This window comes from Tamandua tetradactyla, chromosome 1 (assembly GCF_023851605.1).
Source record: "Tamandua tetradactyla isolate mTamTet1 chromosome 1, mTamTet1.pri, whole genome shotgun sequence".
In the NCBI taxonomy this organism is placed as follows: domain Eukaryota; kingdom Metazoa; phylum Chordata; class Mammalia; order Pilosa; family Myrmecophagidae; genus Tamandua; species Tamandua tetradactyla.
The window spans coordinates 34,878,022-34,898,718 of record NC_135327.1 but is presented as its reverse complement, the minus strand read 5'-3'; the positions used below and the strand labels follow the sequence as shown (position 1 = coordinate 34,898,718).

The 20,697-nt window shown below is 43.1% G+C and overlaps 1 protein-coding gene across 1 annotated transcript in view; it reads left to right on the top strand.

Moving 5' to 3' along the window:
* Positions 1–10,368: 10,368 nt before the first annotated feature.
* The window catches only part of PYGB (glycogen phosphorylase B), a 109,252-nt gene continuing 98,923 nt past the window's right edge, over positions 10,369–20,697 (top strand). The window contains exon 1 of the mRNA XM_077114180.1: positions 10,369–10,755. Within this exon, the coding sequence (XP_076970295.1) occupies positions 10,513–10,755 (243 nt within the window). The 5' untranslated portion in view covers positions 10,369–10,512. The remainder of the gene's footprint in view (positions 10,756–20,697) is intronic.

Here is a 20,697-nt window from a genome sequence, read left to right as displayed (position 1 = left end):
CATCTTTGTTCGTGAGTTGGAAGACCTAATACTGTTAAAATGTCAGTGCTACCCAGAGGAATCTGCAGATTCAATGCAATTCCTATCAAAATCCCAACAGCTGTTTTAGCAGAAATGGAAAATCCAATCCTTGAATTCATATGGAATTGCAAGGGATCCCATATAGCCAAAACAATCTTGAGAAGTTGGAGGACTCTCCCTGCTTTAAACTTACTGTTTTGCCAGTAATCAAAACAGTATGGCAGCCTCTCTTTCTAAGCCAACTCAGCAGGTGAGCTCACTGCCTCTCCCCTACATGGGACATGACTCCCAGATCCTGGCAATGTGGGATATGACTCCAGGGAATGAGCTTGGCCCTGGCATCATGGGAGTGAGAAAGCCTTCTTGACCAAAAGGGGTAAGAGAAATGAAACAAAATAAAGTTTCAGTGGCTGAAAGATTTCAAATAGAGCTGAGAGGTTATTCTGGAGATTATTCGTATGCAGTATATAGATATCCCCTTTCAGTTTTTGGAGTATTGGAGTAGCTAGAGAGAAATACCTGAAACTATTGAGCTATAATCCAATAGCTTTGATTCTTGAAGATGATTGAATAACTATAGAGCTTTTAAGATGTGATCATGTGATTGTGAAAACCTTGTGACTGACACTCCCTTTATCCAGTGTATGGACAAATGAGTAAGAAAAAAAAGACAATAAATAAATAAATAATGGGGGGGAATGGAGGATGGGATGTTTGGGGTGTTCTGTTATTTTATTTTTACATTTATTCTTATTTTTCTGGAGTAATGAAAATGTTCAAAAATCTATTGTGATGAATGCACACCTGTCTCATGATACTGTGAACCATTGATTGTATACTTTGGATGATCATATGATATGTGAATATATAATATATTTCAATAAAATTGCACTTAAAACGAGTGTGGCAGTGATATAGGAACAAACATACAAACCATTGAAATAGAATTCAGAGTCCAGAAATAAGCAAATGCATTGGGGAAAGAGTAGGCTCTTCAACAAATGTGTAGGTGCTAGGAAAATTGGATATCCGATGCAAAAGAATGAATTTGGACCTTTACATCTAACCATATGCAAAAAATAGCAAAATAGGTTAACAGCTTAAATATAAAAGCTAAAACAATAAAATTCTTAGAAGAAAACAGGAAACAATCTTCAGGACCTTGCAGTAGGCAATGGATTCTCAGATGTGACACCAAAACACAAGCAACAGAAGAAAAAAATAGATAGATTGAACTTTATCAAAATTACAACTTCTGGGTGCACAGGTAGCTCAGTGGTTAGAATGCCCACCTTCCATGTGGGAGACCCAGGGTTGATTCCAGGACCATGCACCCCAAAAATAATTACAACTTCTGTGCATACATGGACATCATCAAGAAAGTGAAAAGACAACCTACAGAATGGGAGAGAGTATTTAGAAATTATATACCTGCTAAGGGTTTAATATTCAGAATGTATAAAGAACTCCTACAACTCAAACAGAAAAAGAACTTGTAAAAATAGTCAAAGGGTCTGAATAAACATTTCTCCAAATGAAAGTTTGAGAAAAGCTGTCTTAAGGGGACATGTCCTCTCTGAAAGTGGGTGGCGCTCCATCTGATCAGGCTAACCCTGCCTGACAACACTCCAAACAAGAAATCTGGCTAGAGAAGCTTTTCCACCCTAGTTGCCTTATGGTGGTTTTATGCAGCTCACCACCGGCGTGCTTCCTAACAATCCTCTCCGTCTGTCCCCGTGTCACCCTGTCTCTCTCTCTCCAGGTAGCTACACAGAGGCGGGTGCACCAGATGTCCCCTGAGTGATGGGGCTTGAGGAGCCTCTCTTGTCCAGAGAGGCAGGATGGGGCAGTGGACAATGCCCGGGTTCCAGCCCTCTGTGACCCAAAGAGGTCCCTTTCTCCCTGTTTCTCATCTGTCCTGTCCGTGAGGCCCAAGTCCCTCCAGGGGCACTGACTCTAGTTGATTCAGGAGACTTCTGTTGACTAACAGGAACAATATATTAAGGACCCTTAATAATCGAAGTGCCAACTGGTGGATGGAGCTTGCCCACAAGTAACTGACTAATGGGAAGAGCAGAAGGCGGCAGGCTGCACATCCATCTGAGAGACTCCTCCTAACCCCTGACTCTAAATCCTCCGAGCAGATCCCTTCAGTCCTGCCCCTTGGATGAAACTCCGGACGGGTCCTCCCGCCTCTCTGGTCACTCTTGTGCAGCAGAAAGTCCAGACTAATGATCGACTACTAGGTTATCATCTACATCCCCAGTGCCCATCCAATTTAAAGCTCACCCACTCACAGCACCCAAAGTCTTTCAGAGAGGCTCCTCTCTCTTTGACATGTCCATCACCTCGGCCCTTCACCAGCTCCTGTTTATGCCACCTCCACCTACCACAGGGGATTAGGGGCGGCGAGCCGTGAGGTAGATATCCACTGCTTACTTTTGCCACACACAGGTGGTACCCTCAGCTTCAGGATTTGCCTTTTAGCTCCTGTAAAAGAGGGGTCTTGGGCCAGGGTTAGGGTCTTGAGGCACCAGATGAGCCAGAGACCAAGTCCTATTGATGAAAGCCCAGTGCCCACACCCACCCCTGGGGCACTTCAAGGGGCATCTAACTGCACTCCTATTTTAACCCAGGAACCCCAGCCAGTGTTAGGAAGGCCCCCTGGGGGACAAAAGAGACTCTGAATACTGTACAATGAAAAGAATTCCACACAACACATGATCCTGGATAGAATCTAACAATGAAGGAGAAAAGGCTCCAAAGGACATCATTATAAGTGAAGCTGTGTCCTTCTCAGTGCCCCGAATCAGGAGGCACATATTTTGATTTGTCCCCTTATTGGTGGTACTTAAGTTGGATCACTTCATTGGTTGGAGTCTGTGTCTTTCTCCCCTTTATAATGCTCTATTTTTTACCCTTGATAATTAATAGATAATCTGTGGGGTGACAGCCTGAGATTGTATGAATAGCCTGTTCCCCTGTAGCCATGGTCCAATGGTTCAAGCAGCCAATGATCCTTGCTAAATAGTGGTTTTCTAGTTCTGTGACTCAACATTTCTTAGCTGGCATTCTTCTGTAGGGCGAAGTTTTTCTTCCCTCCTCCCCACCCCATTTTATTTTATTTTAGTCTTACACTCATGGGTTTTTTTTTTTTAAGTCAATGTTTTAAAATATATAATGTCATTAAGAATGTGTTTACATACGCCATCAAAGAAAGGGCCCTATTTCCTCAGTATCATTACAGCTGGTGGTATTTACTCTACAGGGATTTATGATTACCAAACTCTCAAAAACAATTGTATTTGTGATTTGCCTCCTATTTCCTAAAAGGCATGGCCTGCACTTAATCGACCAGGCACAAATAGACCAGTTAGTTGCCAGGATCCCAGAGAGATTCTTTGCTTTTGGCATATGCATTCTCCCCAAGGACTGGAGATACTTTTGAGTGATTCATTTAACAAATATTTATTGGACAATTACTATCTATGAGACACTTGTCAGGTCCTCAAGTAGCTTAAGCCTAGCAGACTAAAAATGTCTGTTTTTCATGATCAATTTCTTCTAACTCCCAAAGTATTTCATTGCACACACAAGATGTCTCTCATTTCTATTTCTGAGGGGAAGGAATTGCTACAGACTCTTAAATGCCATTTTCATATGAAACTTATCCCAGAAAAGGATAGACTAAGCCTACTTAGATTTAGGCCTAAGAGTCACCCCCAGAGAACCTCTTTTGTTGCTCAGATGTGGCCTCGCTCTCTCTCAGCCAACACGGTAAGTGAACTCACTGCCCTTAGCCCCTCCATGTGGGACATGAATCCCAGGGGTTTAAACCTCCATGGCAACGTGGGGATTCTGTAATTCTTAGAATGAGTTGGGACTCCACATCAAGGAATTGAGAAAACCTTCTCGGCCAAAAGGGGGAAGGGAGAAATGAGACAAAATAAAGTGTCAGTGGCTGAGAGATTTCAAACAAAGTCAAGAGGTTATCCTGGAGGCTATTCTTACACACTCTATAGATATTCCCTTTTTAGTTTATAATGCTCTATCTTTTTTAATGCTCTATCTTTTACCCTTGATAATTAATAAGATAATCTGTGGGGTAATAGCCTGAGACTGTATTAATAGACTGTTTTTAGAGTGGCTAGAGGGAAGTACCTGAATCTGTAGACCTGTGTTTCAGTAGACATGTTTCGTGAAGATAATTGTATAATGATATAGCTTTCGCAATATGACTGTGTGATTGTGAAAACCTTGTGCCTTATGCTCTTTTTATCTATGGTATGCACAGATGAGTTAAAAATATGGTTAAGAAATAAACAAATGGGGGAACAAAGGTTAAAATAAATTGAATAGATTGAAATATTAGTGGTCAATGAGAGGGTGGGTAAGGGGTATGGCATGTATGAATTTTTTCTTTTTTCTTTTTTTTTGGCTGGAGAGATGCAAAAGAATATTTGTATGTCAAGAATGTTTGCATGTTTATTGTTCATAATAATAAATAAATAAATAAATAAAAATATCATTTTCAAAGAAATTTCAAGGTACTTATCATACCAATGGCTGTTTAGTCTCCTGGCTGCTAAACCAAATACCATGTAATGGGTTGGCTTAACATAGGGGATGTATTGGCTCATGGTTTCAGAGGGTAGGAGGTTGGCTTCCTCCTGGAGTTAGTATCTTCTGGCTGGCAGGCAATCTTTGGGGCTCCTTGACTTTTCCATCACATGGCAATGCAAGTGGCAGCGTCTCCTCCTTTCTCTTTCATGTTCTGTTGATTTCCAGCTTCTAGCTTCTCCAGCTTCTGGCTCCTCTCTCTCCATCTGACTTTCACTCTGCCTATAAAGGGCTCTAGTAATCCAGATTTAAGCCTGATGTGATTCAGTTGATCACACCTTAAATGAAATAACATCTTGAAGAGATCATATTTACAATGGGTTCCATCCACTGTGGTGGTTTGGAGCTGTTACAGCTGCTTCTGTACCCCAGAAAAAGCCATGCTCTTTTTTTAAAGTTTTTTTTTATTGTAAAATATAACATATATACATAGCAAAGAAAGAAAAAATCAGTAATTTTCAAAGCACACTTCACTGAGTAGTTACAGAACAGATCCCAGAGTTTGTAATGGCTACCATTCCACCACTCCAGAATTTCCCTTCTAGTTGTTCCAAAACACTGGAGGCCAGAAAGAATATTAACACTCTGAGTCAGCAGTTGTGCTCATTTGTTAATCCTATTTTCTCTGTTATACCTTCTCCTTCTCCTTTAATCCTTCTCCCAATCTTTAGGGATCTTTGGACAACTCCCATTCTGACTTTTTCATGTTGAGAAGGGGTGTCCACATCAAAGGATAGGGGGATTAATTAATTGATAGCCTTGGAGACGCTGGTCCCTCTGGGTTTCAGAATTTATCTGTCCTAGGAACCACCTGGGAATGATAGATTCTGGGAAAGCAAACATAGTGCACGAAACTTTTATAGAATCTCAGTTTGAGCCCTACATGTTCTTAAGAGTCAACAAAAGTGATGTTGTTTGGGGCTTAGCAAACCATGGCAATTAGCACTATCTAGTTGAAGCCTGCAGAGAGCAGCCTCCGGAATAGCCTTTTGACTCCATTTGATCTCTTTTGGCCAGTGATGCCTTATTTTACTACATTTCTTTTCCTCCTTTTGGTCCAGAAGGCATTATTGATCCCATTGTGCTATGGTCAGACTCATCCCGGAGAATCAAGCTCCACGTTATCGGGGAGATTTTCACCCCTAAATGTCATGTTCCATTTGGGGGCAGGGTATAATTTTCCTTCCAGAGTTGGGCTTAGAGAGAGACAGGTCACATCTGAGTAACAAAAGAAGTTTCCTGGAAGCAACTCTTAGGCCTCACTATGGGCGGTCTTACCTTCTCCTCTACAGAAAAAAGTTTCATAAGGGCAAGCCTCAAAATCAAAGGCTTGTGATGCTGCAAGTGAACTCACTGCCCTCCCCTCCTACATGAGACATAATTCCCAGGGGTTTAAATCTCCCTGGGAATGTGCGACAGAAATTCCAGGATGAGCCAGGACCTGGCATCAAGGGATTGAGAAAACCTTCTTGACCAAAAGAGGGAAGAGAGAAATGAGGAAAAATAAAGTGTCGGTGGCTGGCTGAGAAATTTTTAAGAGTGGAGCAGTTATCCTGGAGGTAATTCTTACACATTATTTAGTTCTGTATTGGAGTGGCTAGAGGGAAGTACCTGAAACTGTAGAGCTGTGTCCCAGTAGACATGTTTCTTAAGGATGATTGATAATGATATAGTTACAATGTGGTTGTGAACACCTTGTGTCTGATGCATCTTTTATCTAAGGTATGGACATATGAATAAAAAATACGGATAAAAAATAAACAAATAATAGGGAGAACAAAGGATAAAATAAATTGGGTAGATGAAAATACTAGTGTTCAATGAAAGGAAGGGGTAAGGGCATGGTATGTATGAATTTTTCCTTTTTTCTGTCTTTTTCTAGAGTGATGCGAATGTTCTAAAAAGTGATCTCAGTGATGACTACCCAACTATGTGATGATATTGTGAACCACTGATTGTACATTATGTATGGCATGTTTGTATGTTAAGAATGTTTGTATGAAAAACTCAAAAATGGACAGCACAATAATACCTAATTGTAAAGTAATCTTGTTTAAACACTGAATGAAGCTGCATCTGAGCTATTGGTTTTTGTTTTGTTTTGTTTTGTTTTGTTTTGACTTTACTATTATTACTTTTATTTTTGTCTCTATATTAACATTCTGTATCTTTTTCGGTTATGTTGCTAGTTCTTCTAAACCGATGCAAATGTACTAAGAATTGATGATCATGCATCTATGTGATGATGTTAAGAATTACTGATTGCATATGTAGAATGGTATGATTTCTAAATGTTGGGTTAATTTCTTTTTTTCCGTTAATTAAAAAAAAAAAAGGGAGAAGGGGTAATTGGAGCTGAAGGGATACAGACTGTACAACGGGACTGGATATAAAAACTCAGAAATGGACAGCACAATACTACCCAATTGTAATGCAATTATGTTAAAACACTGAATGAAGCTGCATGTGAGGTATAGGGTTTTTTTTTTCTTTCTATTAATGTTTTAATTCTTATTCTGTTGTCTTTTTATTTCTTTTTCTAAATCGATGCAAATGTACTAAGAAATGATGAATATACAACTATGTGATGTTATTAAGAATTACTGATTGTACATGTAGAATGGAATGATTTCTAATTGTTTTGTTAATTCTTTTTTTAATTAATAAAAAAAACTATAAAAAAAAAGAATGTTTGTATGCTAAGATTTATCAATAAAAATATTTTTTTTAAAAATCAGGGGCTTGGGCAGGCCACGGCAGCTCAGTGGCAGAGTTCTCGCCTGCCATGCCAGAGACCCAGGTTTGTTTCCTGGTGCCTGCCCATGTTAAAAAAAAACAAAAAAACAAGGGCTTGCTCACTCTCTTTAAGCCTAGCTTTGCAAGTGAAATCATTGCTTTCCCCGCTACGTGGGACATGACATCCAACGGTGAAAGTCTCCCTGGCAAGGTGGGGGATGACTCCCAGGGATGGATGAATCAGGCCCTGGAACCATGGGATCAACAATTCCATCTTGACCAAAAGGGGGAAAAGAAGTGTGATTAATAAAGTATGAGTGGCAGAGAGAGTTCAAATAGAGTCAAGAGGCTACTCTGGAGGTAGCTTTTACGCAAGATTCGTTAATTGCTACCTATCATAACCTGCCAACCTCCAAACAGGACCATTCCAGCCAATCTTAAAGAACACCCTAGGGCAATATATGAGATTCCACAAGGGTTCCATGCACTAGTGTAACTTTCCAGAAACCTACCACCTCCAGATAGGTCCCTGGATCAGATAAGTCTTGAAACCTAGAGGGCCCAGCCTCCCTAAAACATCAGATAATTCCATTTCCCTACCCCATATTAGTGACAGACCCTTCCAACATGAAAAAGTTTGAATCGCCATAGCCCAAACACCTCTAAAGAGAGGGATAGAAAGATCAAAGGTGATGGTGGAGTTATACAGAGAAGATAGGATTTAACTAATGAACATGACAGCTGAATCATTAAGTTGATATCTCTTTAGTCTCCAGTATCTTAGAGCAGCTAGAAGTAAAAACCTAAAATTTTGGAATCATAACCCATGTCAAACTCTGAAATATTTTCTACAACTAATTGTGGTGCTGTGCTTTGAAATTTATAGCTTTTTTGTATATGTTATTTTTCACAAAAAAGAAAGAAAAAAGCCAATTGTGGTGATAAAAAAATATTTAAGCCTTCTAGCCTCCTATATTCTGGAGCAACTAGAAGGAAAAATCTGAGAGGATCATATGGTAACCCATAACAAACTCTGGAATCTGTCCTTTAACTAATAGTTGAAGAGTGCTTTAAAAGTACTTTAAAGGTGCTTTAACAGTTTTAGGGAGGCTGGGCCCTCTAGGTTTCAGGACTTATCTGTTCCAGGGACTTATCTGGAGGTGGTAGGTTTCTGGAAAGTTACACTAGTGCATGGAACCCTTGTGGAATCTTATATATTGCCCTAGGGTGTTCTTTAAGATTGGCTGGAATGGTCCTGCTTGGAGGTTGGCAGGTTATGATAGGTAGCAATGTCTAACGAATCTTGCATAAAAGCTACCTCCAGAGTAGCCTCTCGACTCTATTTGAACTCTTCAACTATTAGTTAAAAGACAGATTAATAGTTTTTTGAAAACTATTGCTTTTTTATTTCTTTGCTTTGTATGTGTGTTGTACTGTACAGTAAAAAAGTAAAAAAAAAAATGAAAAGATTAACAACTGCCAAGAAAATATAGAAATATAAAACAAATAACCTGGAATGATGAGACATAATAGAATTCAGAAATTAAATTTGCATAAATTCAGACCTAAAACATAACTTTAATTTATAAAAGAGATAATTGATTGGTGATTTTTCATTAATAGTACATGAAAATTAATCAGTCAAAGGTATATGCTAATATGAAGACCAGAAATAATATAAGGTTAAAAGTCATAATGATAATGTCACAAAGAAGAACATTACAAGGCACACACAAAATTTTAGTGGTATATATCAGTAAATATTTATTACAATTCTATAAAGTGCATTTATTCACATATGAAATTAACTTAAAAATAAAGGACAAAACTGATCTTATTTGAAAAGCATAATCTCCCAAAATCAAATGATGATAATGAAAAAAATGTATGTTTCTGGGACACGCTAGATTAATATATTTGAAATTAAATATTTTAAGAATTGCAAAAAAAAATCAAGGGCTTGGCCTATTTTCTTGAGGGGGTAACTGGGGTTTCTCAAATAGGAAAGTTTAATAGTTAAACTTTTATATTTAACAGTTTAATTAAATATATATATATTCCCCCTTCGGAAGCTCAAGGGACTCTACAGTACTTTTTAATTATCAGCCTACCATAATCTGAGATGTATCCTGGTATTACATTAAGATACACAGAATTACATTAAGATATACACAATCGCTTATATGACTCTTCTCAAGGATGGTCAAATCACTTTCAGAAAGATTGTGCCAGCTTTGCGCTCAACCTTGCAGAACTTGCCCTGCGGGCAAAATTGCTAAAATCCAATCCTGCTGGTTTAACATCCTCGGGAAATAGTACAGAAGTGGATTGAAGTACGGGAGCCGGAGGGGATGCAGAGGGTGGGGCGCCAGGGGCGTTCGGATTTACTGCCCCTTGAAAAGTCTGTGGCTGGCAGGGGATCCAGGAAAGGAGACAGCCGGACACATGACCCCGGCATGCCCCTTAGGCCCTGCGTAAAGAACTTTTAACGACATCTCTCCTGCGGACAGTTGTGACCGCCGTGTAATTCGGGTCACTTTGCAGGGTCCTAGCCCAATCAGACTAAGCCCACCAAGGACAAGTCTGTGATCCGACAAAGACAGGTTATCGATCTACAGGACACGGTACAACCGCCCGGGGTCTCGTAGCGCCAGGGGAAGACTTATGGGATTTATGGGGAAGGGGGAGTATAGGTGACACTGAAATGAAGCAGAGCCCCCGTAGGCTCAAAGGAAACGGGGCTACATGCAAAGGCGCCTGCATGCGATCAGACTTCAAGGCGGACTCACTTGAGCTTCGTCTGTCCCAAGATTCCTCCTCCGAAAACGGTACGCCACTGGCAGCTTCCAAGGGCTAAGGCAGACCAGGCTGCAAGGCGCAGCGCCGCAGTCGGAGCCCGCGCTTCTCCGGCACGCCCCGCCCCCTCCCCGCCTCCCGGCCCGGGTTCTCAGCCTCCACGCCCCGCCTCGTCCCACCGCCCCGCCCCCGGCCAGCGCGCAGACGCGGCCCTTGGCCGCCGCAGTCCCGGCCGCCAGAGCTGCTGGAGCATCCTCGAGGTCGCCTCGCTGGGCGCTCCTCCTGCTCCTTCTCCTCCTTCTCCTCCTCCTCCTCCCGCGCCTCCTCGCCTGCAGCGCTATGGCGAAGCCCTTGACGGACAGCGAGAAACGGAAACAGATCAGCGTGCGCGGCCTGGCGGGCCTGGGCGACGTGGCCGAGGTCCGTAAGAGCTTCAACCGGCACCTGCACTTCACGCTGGTCAAGGACCGCAACGTGGCCACGCCCCGCGACTACTACTTCGCCCTGGCGCACACCGTGCGGGACCACCTCGTCGGCCGCTGGATCCGCACGCAACAGCACTACTATGAGCGCGACCCGAAGGTGAGCGCCGTGAGCCCCGCGAGGTCGCTGCCCGCCCCTCTCCCCCCACTGGTCTCTGTCCACCCCGCTGGGGCCGCGCCAAGTAATGGGGGCGGGACCCAAACTGCAGGCCGGTTGCTGTGTTCCCACCGCGCCCGCGGCCCCCCTTTTTGTCCGGTGAGTCGCAGGCCCTTAGGAAGCTCCGAGGCACCTCCCTCCCACCTAGAAGGCCCGTGCAGCCGGTATACCGAAGGCTGAGCCTAGGCCTGGAGTCCCCGTCGGCTCCCCCAGCCTCTCCGAGTCTCACCGAGGACAGCTGTACTGGGGTGGGGCTGACCTGCACTCCCCAAACGCATCCTCCAAACGCATCCCCCTACAATATCCGCCATATGCACCCGCGAAAACACTCCCTTAAACGCACTCCCCTTGCGCAGCGGGTTAACACATACCCAGTCGCACCCCTCGCGTCGGCCCCCTGCAGAGGTCTGGCTGGGCTTCCCACCTGGGCAAAGGTGGGCGCAGAGGCCCGGGGTGGGCTCGTACTGTGGATCGGTGCGTTCGAACCTGGTGACTCTGCCCCGGCCTCCCTCTGTCCCAGCCGAGCCGCAGGACCCTCCCACGGGGAGTCTGAGCCTGGCAGGCGACCTTGCGCCCCGCAGTTCCCAAGCCCTGGGATTTTGGCAGGCCTTGCCGGCTGCTCCTAGCCTTGCGCTTTCGAGATGGCTGCGGCGTTGGTGCTTCCTCCTCCTCCCTTTTGTTTTTCTGCGGCAGCCTGTGGGTGAGAGAGGGGTCCGGGCCTGGACCGGCTGATGTGTGAAACCCCGGGTGACCTCAGTGATTGCAGGGAGCTGGAGACTATGTAAGGCTAGACTGGGTTGGAAAAAAGGCATTTCATATGTTTGCTAAAGCAGGAGGGGTCAGTAGCTGGGGGAAGGAGTCCTCGAAGAAGGCTCTGTCTTTGAGATGCCCACTTCTTCCTCGGGAGAACTGTATAGGGGTTCAAGTTCCTTGAAGTTTTTAAAGTAATTGATGTTTCTTTTTTTAATTTTGCAAAAAGTTATGTTTGTGGTAAAAAACACAGAATACACTAAAGAAGTCGCTGATGGTCTCCATTATTCTTAATGTTAAAGTATAGGTGTATTCCAGATTTTTCTGTTTACAAATATATATGCATGTTAAAAAAAGTTGGTATTACACGTAGGACTGCAGCTTCCTTGTTTCATTCATAAACATCTGTAACGTTTTTTCACTCATAAACAGATTTCTGAGTCAGGAAATCTGCAGTCACACTCTCATTGGTAGTTTTTAGTTTGATGAGAATATCGTAGTCTTGGACAGCCCCCTGCTGCCAAGGGTTTTGCTCTCCACCGTGAACATATCCTTTCCACTAAACAGAACAAAAACCAATGAGAGAAGGACATCTGTCATGCAGCCAGATTGCAAAAATTTAACTGGCAGCATCTACCTGGGCACTGAGTGTATGCTTCTTTGCTGGTATTATGGAGCATTTTTGTAAGGTATTAAAATATATTTATATAGTCACCAAGAATGTGATAGATTGCATTTCCAAACTTATTCTGGGGTACGCTTACTTCTAAAATAGAGATGTGGAAAAGACAGCTTTTGTCAGAATACCAAGTGAGGCTCTTCATATTTAGTATGCAAGATGACCAAGAGAGAAGTATCACCAAATGGCTGAAACAGATTGTTACACCAAGGGCTTGGGGCAACTTGGCTGGGAGGCAGTAGCTGGGCTCAGAGCCACTGGTGTTCCTGCAGTGTCCTGTTCGCTGTTTACTGTCAGTGCTGCAGGCAGACAAGGGTATTGCCTGGTGGGCCGGCGCACTAAAGCGCACTTCCCTGGCAGGCTGAAACACATCTCCACACCGTGGGCTCCTGCTGCGTTTGTGTATACTTCCATCCTGAAAAGGCCGGTCCTAGGCCCAGGGATTAAGGAAATAACCTTTCAAGGACAGATTTCGTCCCTCTAACAAAACAGCATTCTTGATCTGGTGGCTGCGGGAAAAACCTCGTAAAAGAAACCGCACAGCCTCATACTGGATGGCTGTTTGCCTGTTCTGGATAGGAAGGTAGGCCACGTGAAGATGAAAAAAATGGAATCTGTGAGCTTCAGTCTGGCTAATTGATGTTGAAAATAAACTCATCATCTCCTTTCTCAGCAGTCCCACGTTTTCTCTTAGTGGATCAGAGCCTGGAGGGGAAGGTGGGCTCACTCCCAGCCCTGAAACTGGCCTCAGGGGCTTGTACCACCTCCTTCAGACTGTGGTAGCATGACAGTCTGTACGTGATAAATTAGAGTGCTTTTATTTATTTTTCAGTCTTTTAAAAATTTTTACAAGTCCTTATTATTGGAGGAAAAATTTGGAAATTAATATTAGACCAAAAGAAAAATCTGTGATCTAATCACCTAGTAACACTACAAATACTATATACACTCTGTGTAGAAGATCTTTTTTCTATACCGATAGAAACCATTTTTAAAAAACAAAAAATAGTATTCTCCTGTACCTACTGTTTCATAACTCATTTAGTGCTTATTTTGGTAATAACAGAACAAGTAAAGCCTCACTGTCACAAAGAAAGATTTTTCAAGCAACCTGCTTGACAAATCAGCAAGTCAAACAATCTAGCTAAAATTGAGAGGTTTGTCAGGTACTTTGTTCTGAAAATATTTTGCGAATTCTCAGATGTGATGGCAAGGTCAGGAGTGAAGTCCAGGATGAAATTTAAGAACCTGGGAACTCTGCTCTAAACGTAGGAACTGAAAAGAACCGGTCAGTCCTGGTTTTGATGTTCAGTCTGTGTGACCATGGACTAGGGTAGATGTCCTGACTTTTGTTGGCTTCTGTATTTTCATCTTTAAAGTAAAATGAGGGGAGCTGAACTATGTAATCCATTTCTGAAGTCCCTCACCATTCTAAAACGTTAACAGTTTTGCATTTATCTGCATCTAAAATACTATTTAACATTCTGTCTTCATCCAAGACAAATTTGAGGATGCTTAGATAAGATTATGGTACAAAAGGTTAAAAATAATAGGAGTCCTCAGAGAAAGTTGGGGTGAGGGTAGGAAAACAGGTTAAATTCAAGTGCACCGTCAGGACGTACAAACTGCAGACCCAGAAGGTCAAAGCAAATGGCGTGTGTGCCTGGTTACGGGACCCACAGAAACTCTCTGATAACTTCTAGGATGAAGAGGTGCAAGATGTCCTTGGTGAGTCTTTGTAGGGTAGATGGACGATATGACAGACAGCTGTCTGCAGGTGTCCCTGCCATAGATGGAGCAGTTTACTCTAGCTCCTCTCCATAAGCTCACAGTCTCAGTGGCAAATTCAGTAAAAGCAGCTGTACTTATTTCTAATAAGATAATAATAAGTACAATTTTAATCTTAGGGTTTGTTGGACCCAGGTGTTAAAGGAAGATTATCTGGAGCAGTGGTTTGCAATCCTGGCTGCCCCACAACTCCTACTTCTGAAATTTGCTTGAATTAGTTTGCAGTGGGGCCGGTAGTTGAAATCTTTGTCACACTCCCAATCAATCTCACGTGTCTCCTTATCCGTGTGAGTTGACTGGCTTCCCTGACACCAGAAATCTCTGAATTTACTTTCTGGCTAGAGGCCAGTCACAGGCAGGTGTTCTGTGTTGCTGATTACCCTGCCAGCTAACCATGGGGTACCAGGGTTCCTCCATTGTTTCATCAAATCAAGAATCCCCACCAGGGGTTTGCCATGCCTTTCAGGGGTGGTCTGTCTGGCCTCTGCTGTGCCAGGACTCTTGCATCTTGATGAGTGTAACCCATCGTACTTCTGTAGCCCCACTGTTTCTGACTGGCATTTTAAACTTTATCTTATGTAATTCCACACTTGCAGGATGCCAACTTGTACACATATGTGGTTAAAATAGGAAATTTGGGCGGGCCACGGTGGCTCAGGAGGCAAGAATGCTTGCCTGCCATGCCCAAGGACCCGGGTTCGATCCCTGGTGCCTGCCCATGTAAAAATAAATAAATAAATAAAATAGGAAATTTTGTGCTGCATATGTTATCACAATAAAAGCACAAAGTTGCAAGAATAATACAAAGAATTCCCACATCCTCTTCACCTGGATTCTTCAAATGTTAAACATTTTAACTCATTTTACATTATTTTCTCTACATAAATGTTTTTTCTCCTGAATCATTTGAGAGCCACTTGCAGACTTGGTGCTCCTTTACCCCAACAGACTTCATTTTCCGCTTCCTAAAAATTCTGTCCCACAGTTACAGTGTTGCTCACAGAATCCGGAAGTTTATATTCACATAATGCTACAGATCTTCACCAGTCTTCCCACTAATAAGAAATACAAATAAGGTACAATAATACAGTAATAAGAGTTAACACATAATAAAATGGAGAGAACTTTGTAAACCTCTTTGGATTATACCTGTTTCACGCCCCTCCCCCCATTAAATAGAGCTGGGGTTTGAACCAATTAGAAATCCACCACATTCTAAGACAAGAAGAAAATAAATAACAGGAGATAAGAGCTGGATTTTTTCCTAACCATATATAGAATGGCTTCTTAAGATCTGGTGAAGATAAGAAAAATGAACACAAATTTAGCAAAGTAATGGAGAATAGAAATGTTTGGTTAACAAGTCTTCCTTCAGCTGAGTCTTTTGGACTAGGAGTCACACCAGGTTTTGGTTCAGCTAAGTGGTCTCTCTTGGCATCGAAATTTGGCTCAAAATGAAAGATAAAAGCAGCTCTAACCACTTAGTACTGCGTGGTTATAAATGTAGTCTGACAGAGCCCAGACTACTTTGTATGAATTGCTTAGGCCCTGGCTTGTCCGTCAGTGATAAGGAGACTTGTCCATTATGGTCTGGCTCTAGGATGGGAGTGAGTCGACATTTTATAGAGTTTAGTAGCAAAGGAGACAGAACAGGGGACTATGAAAAGGTCTTGTCTCAGAGTGCAAAATAAAAGGTTTCCTTCAAAGACTAGGAGTGCCAAGATCCCTGAAAGTTCTAAAATTCTATCATTTTGTTACATTTTACATTTTTAAGATGGACTTTGAGCAAAATCCTGGGTACTGGTACCTAATGTGAAAAAGGGCCTTCTTTTGATCCATGTTGAAAAAATATCTGCCACATTCTCCTAGCCCTTAACCCTAAAAGAGAGAGCCTGTGTGACTCCATTGTTGAAAGCTTAAGAAATGTGGTGATGATATGTGATATTTAACATCCTTACAGCAAATGACAGCTTTGTGAAGCTGTCCTGAGAGTGACCACCCCAAACACCCCCGAAGGCCACGCTTTGACCCATGGGTAAAGGGGGGAACTGTTGAGCACATTGGGGGCTCCTGACATGTTCCCCTCTCGCTGGGCAATTCTGGAAGCTGCGCCCCTCGATTGTGGTCAGGGTGGCCTTTCCTTGTGGAAGCCTAGGTGCGGCCTGCGGGGGAGGCCCACCTAGGCCAGGCCAGTGGGGTGCTGTGCTCATTGGCCTTCGTGGCATGTCAGTGGTCAGTAACTTTCTACTCCTGTCCTCTGCGCCTGGGAGGTGGGGAGGAGCAGGCTGCCCTGGGAGCAGTCTCTGCCCATGTCCCCACCAGACGGCACTGGCCTGTCAGCAGGACATGGTGGCTTGGACAGGCACTAAGTGGGCAAAAGGACTGCTGCCGTTTCTTCTGGGCATGGGGTCTTGCCTTCATGTCAGATTCTTTCTTGGCTTTAACTGGTGGAGCATGAAGCTGCTTTTCTGGTTTGGAAGAGCCTTACAACTTTTTATTCCCTTATGTGTAGAAGCTGAGCCAGGAGATTGCTTATCCCAACGATAGTCAGAGCCCCAGTTCTTTCTTACACTTACTGAGCTGACCTGTTTGGGGCATGTTGAATCACGTCTCTCCCTTTAGACATGCTCATCTTACGCATGTCCCTGTGGGTGTGAGCCCATTCTGTATAGGACCTGTTGAAGTGCTACTTTTAGTTAATGTGGTGGGACTTAATCTGGATTACTGGAGGTCTTTTAAGGAGAACTGCTACGAGAAGAAGCAAGAAGTCAGTGGGGCCCTGGAAGAGAAAAGGAGAGGGAGGACACAGCCCCGTGTGAGACCAGAGATGCCCGCCCAGGCACCCCAGGGATCACTTGCAGCCAGCACCAGAATTCTGCAGACTTCGGGGGAGAGCATAGGCCTTGCCAATATCTAGATTTTAAACTTCTCCTAGGCTCAAGACCACGAGCCAATAAATTCCTGTTGTGTAAGCTGAAACCATTTTGTGGCATTTGCAATGGCAGCTCAGACAAACTAAGACAGTTTCTGGTACCTAAAAGTAGGGGGCTACTATTACCCACACCTAAAAATATGGATGTGGCTTTGGAATTAGATAATGAGTAGAGGCTAGGGGAAAGGTTTTGTGATGCTCGATACAAAAAGCCTAGGTTACCTTGAAGAGACTGTTGATAGAAATATGGATACTAAAGTTACTTCCTTCCAGTTGGGCCTTAGAAGGAAAGAATGAGAGTGTTACTATAAACTGTAGAAAGGTGAACCTTGTTATAAAGCGGCAGAAAACTTATTGAAAGTGTGCTCTGATGTCAGATGGGGGTAGAACCCATCATATCACCATTGGGTGTGATATGCAGCTCTGGGAGGCTGAGGCACTATTAGAGTAGCAGGTCCATTCTGGGCAGGTTCGAGTCCATCCCTGGACCAGACTGTGAGTTCCAAGCCACTGAAAGGGGCGGTAAAATGCTGTGTGTTCTGTGCCCCAGCTGGATCCTTGGCTGACCTTCCCTTGCAAAGTTGCACTTCTGCGCCTTTCATGCCCCTAGAGAGTGGTCGAGGCTTGAGAATGGCAAGTGTTCTTTGAAATAAATGAGGTATCTAAGAAGTGTCAGGCAGTATGGACACACTCTGGCCTGTGGGGTGGGCAGCTGCTATGAGGGCAACTGTCCAGGTGTGACCAGAGGCCCAAGGCTGCAAAGCAAAAGTACCCAGCACACCCCTCCTGGTGATGGTGGAAGGTGAACTCTGTTTTCTAGGGAAAGAAAGTAAGTTTAGCTTATTTATAATAGGCAAGTTACTTGTTCTTTAGGCAAATATCCATTCAAAGCATTGAGAATGGAATGTGCTTGGGAAAGGTTTGCCTGGGGGCTCTCTGGTCCGGCACCAGGAGGCTTGTTCTCTGTAGTCTTACTTTTCAGTGTGGGCTAAAGAGCACCTCTGGCTTTCCTTCCGGCACTGTTTCTCTTGGTCTTTGTTTTGCTGCCCTGAGTGTTGGGAAAGTTCTTTCTTTCCTTTTCCTGCAGGGTGAATGTCTGAATAGATCTTTTTGTTTAACAAAGACTTTCATTTAAAACTCTTTCATGAGATGGAGAAGAAATTGGAGATCCCTACAGGCGGGATTCTGTTAATTAAAGAGCAAAGTTAAACCTTACCTATTGGCTTGGAACTGCATTTCCAGAGTTTGAACTCATTAACCGCTCAGGTGCCTTTACAAGACTGATGTGTGGTGTGGTATTTGTGTAGATTGTATTTTTCTCTGTGTGTGCCCCAGAGTTGTTGGTTTGGGCTTTGTGGATAATACGTAATCCCAGTTAAAAAGAAGAGAGGCAGAGAGGGTGAAGGGAGGATGTAAATGACCTCCCCAGGCTCCCCAACTGTCAGTGGGGAGATAGGATATCTAAGAGTTGCTTCAGAAGAATCCAGTGGAGGGCAGGGAGTGTACGTGAATTTAAGCTTATAAGTAATTACAAGTCTTTCATCTTCTGTTGACTATGCATATGTGTGTTTTAAATAACACTAGCTTGAGGAGGAAATTCAAACTTGACAGAGAATCCTATACAACGTAGAGATCATCACAATTAAACCCAACATCCTTCTTAGGATTTTCTCCTAAGAAAGCTGCTTCTGCTTTGGTCATATGGTAGTCACATAGCCCAGGGAAAGGCAGAGTCGCCTACACGACATCTGGGGAGTGCACATCTGAGGCAGGGCCTGTCCTTGTTACCCAATAGAATTCAGGAAACTGAGGCCCAGTGAGGTTCAGCCCCTTGTCTGCTGTCATTCAGCCCCAGAGCAGCAGAGCCAACCTTCAGACCCCTGCAAACTGACCCCAGTGGACCAGGGGGCACAGTGGACAGAGGAACATGTCACATGCCACTTTGAGGCTGTAATCAACCATGTACAGAATGGCAGAAGCTGTAGATCAAACAATCAGCTTCTTCAACAAATAAAATGTAGAAAAGAAAAAGCGAGAAGGAATCAATAGTTAAAAGGAATCTTATGGGACATTTCAATCAAATGCCATGTGCCTAGAAGTAGGTTCCATTCATCTGTTTTAAAGTTGGGAGGATCAAGGCTCTGGGTTAAGTAACCCGGTGGGCTTGCCTCTAGAGCCCATCTCCACAAGTTCTGTAATTATTTAAAAAACAGTCCCTAGTGTTTATTAATGAAGAGTCTTAGGTCAGTCTAGGACTAACCTACCCTAAGTCTAAAGTTATCTTGATAACCAAGACTGAATTTAACCAAAATAGGCTTGCCTGATGTGCGGTTTAAACTATAACTTATAAGTCACTTAAACTTTATTATAAAACTGAAAATTATGCCCATTTTATGTTAAGGCTTCCATTTTTGTACATGCTTTTGTGGCTAAGCATGCAGTTAATCTGTGCATGCTCAATAATTAGATCCCTTTTACTTACATTGTTTGGGGCCATTGTGCTCATTATCTTGAAATGTGCCTATTTTTAAATTTAATGAAACTAGCAGAATTATTGTAGTTCAGGGAGGCAAATTTTGGGCTGATAGACTATTTGATTTCCTGCTATGTGCCTAGTAATAAACTTATTTTTCTTTGAAATCCTGGTGTTTTAGATATTTTTTGTTTGAGTACATCAGGCAAATGTTTATGTCTGGTAACAATTTGGCAGAGTTTAAGGCCCCACCTCAGTGTAAGGAGACAGCCCAGCAGTATTTGCTGGATTAAAGAGAGGCCAGGTTTCAAATCTAGGCCCAAAATTTAATGCTTCAGTGTCCCTCCTGTGCAAATGGACAGTATCAGGTTTTTGGCAGACCAACTACCAGACATTTATTTTCATGGTGCTAGGTAAAAGTTAGAAACATTTAAAGCTGCATCAGCTTTAAAAATATATATTTTTAGTTAAAGTCAAGATAACATCTTGATCATACTCACGATGTGCCAATTTTTATAAAACCTCTTGGGGAAAACTCCAAAAGCAGATATATGGGAGATTGTTTCAATCTGCCAAAGTTATTGGAATGCGATACACCAGAAATGGGTTGGCTTTTACAGTGGGGATTTATTAACTTAACTTTATAGTTCTTAGGCCATGAAAATGGCCCAACTCAAGGCATCCACAAGATGATGTACCTCGACTCTGAAAACCAGCTGCTGCATCGAGGACTCTTCTGTCACCTGGGAAGGCACATGGCAGTGTCTGCTGGCCCTTCTCTCCCAGGTTTCATTGCTTTCAGCTTCTGGCTGCTCCGTCTCTCAGCCTATCTGAGTTTTGTCTCTTAGCTTTTGCACGTCTTTTATTCTCTTATAAAGGACTCCAGTAAGAGGATTAAGGCCCACCTTGAATGAGGGGTTCATATCTCAATTAAAATGACTTAGCCAAAAGGTCCTACCCACAACTGGTCTGCACCACAGGAATGGATTGAAAGAACATGGCCTTTTCTGGGGTACCAAACAGCTCCAAACCACCGCAGAGATAAGGAGGCCTTTGTGTTTACCAAGGAAAAAGGAAGTAATAGTGCTCGAAGCCTTTACACACAACATTTCACGAGAGAGGTGGATTTTAGTGGGCTTGGTATTTTTTCAGATTCATTAATAAACATCACCAGAACAGTTCCTTCAGCTTCATTCGGGGGTGGGGTGAGAGGAGGTGGAGTGTGACGTATACCCCGGATAATAGTAAATCAATCATGTGTAG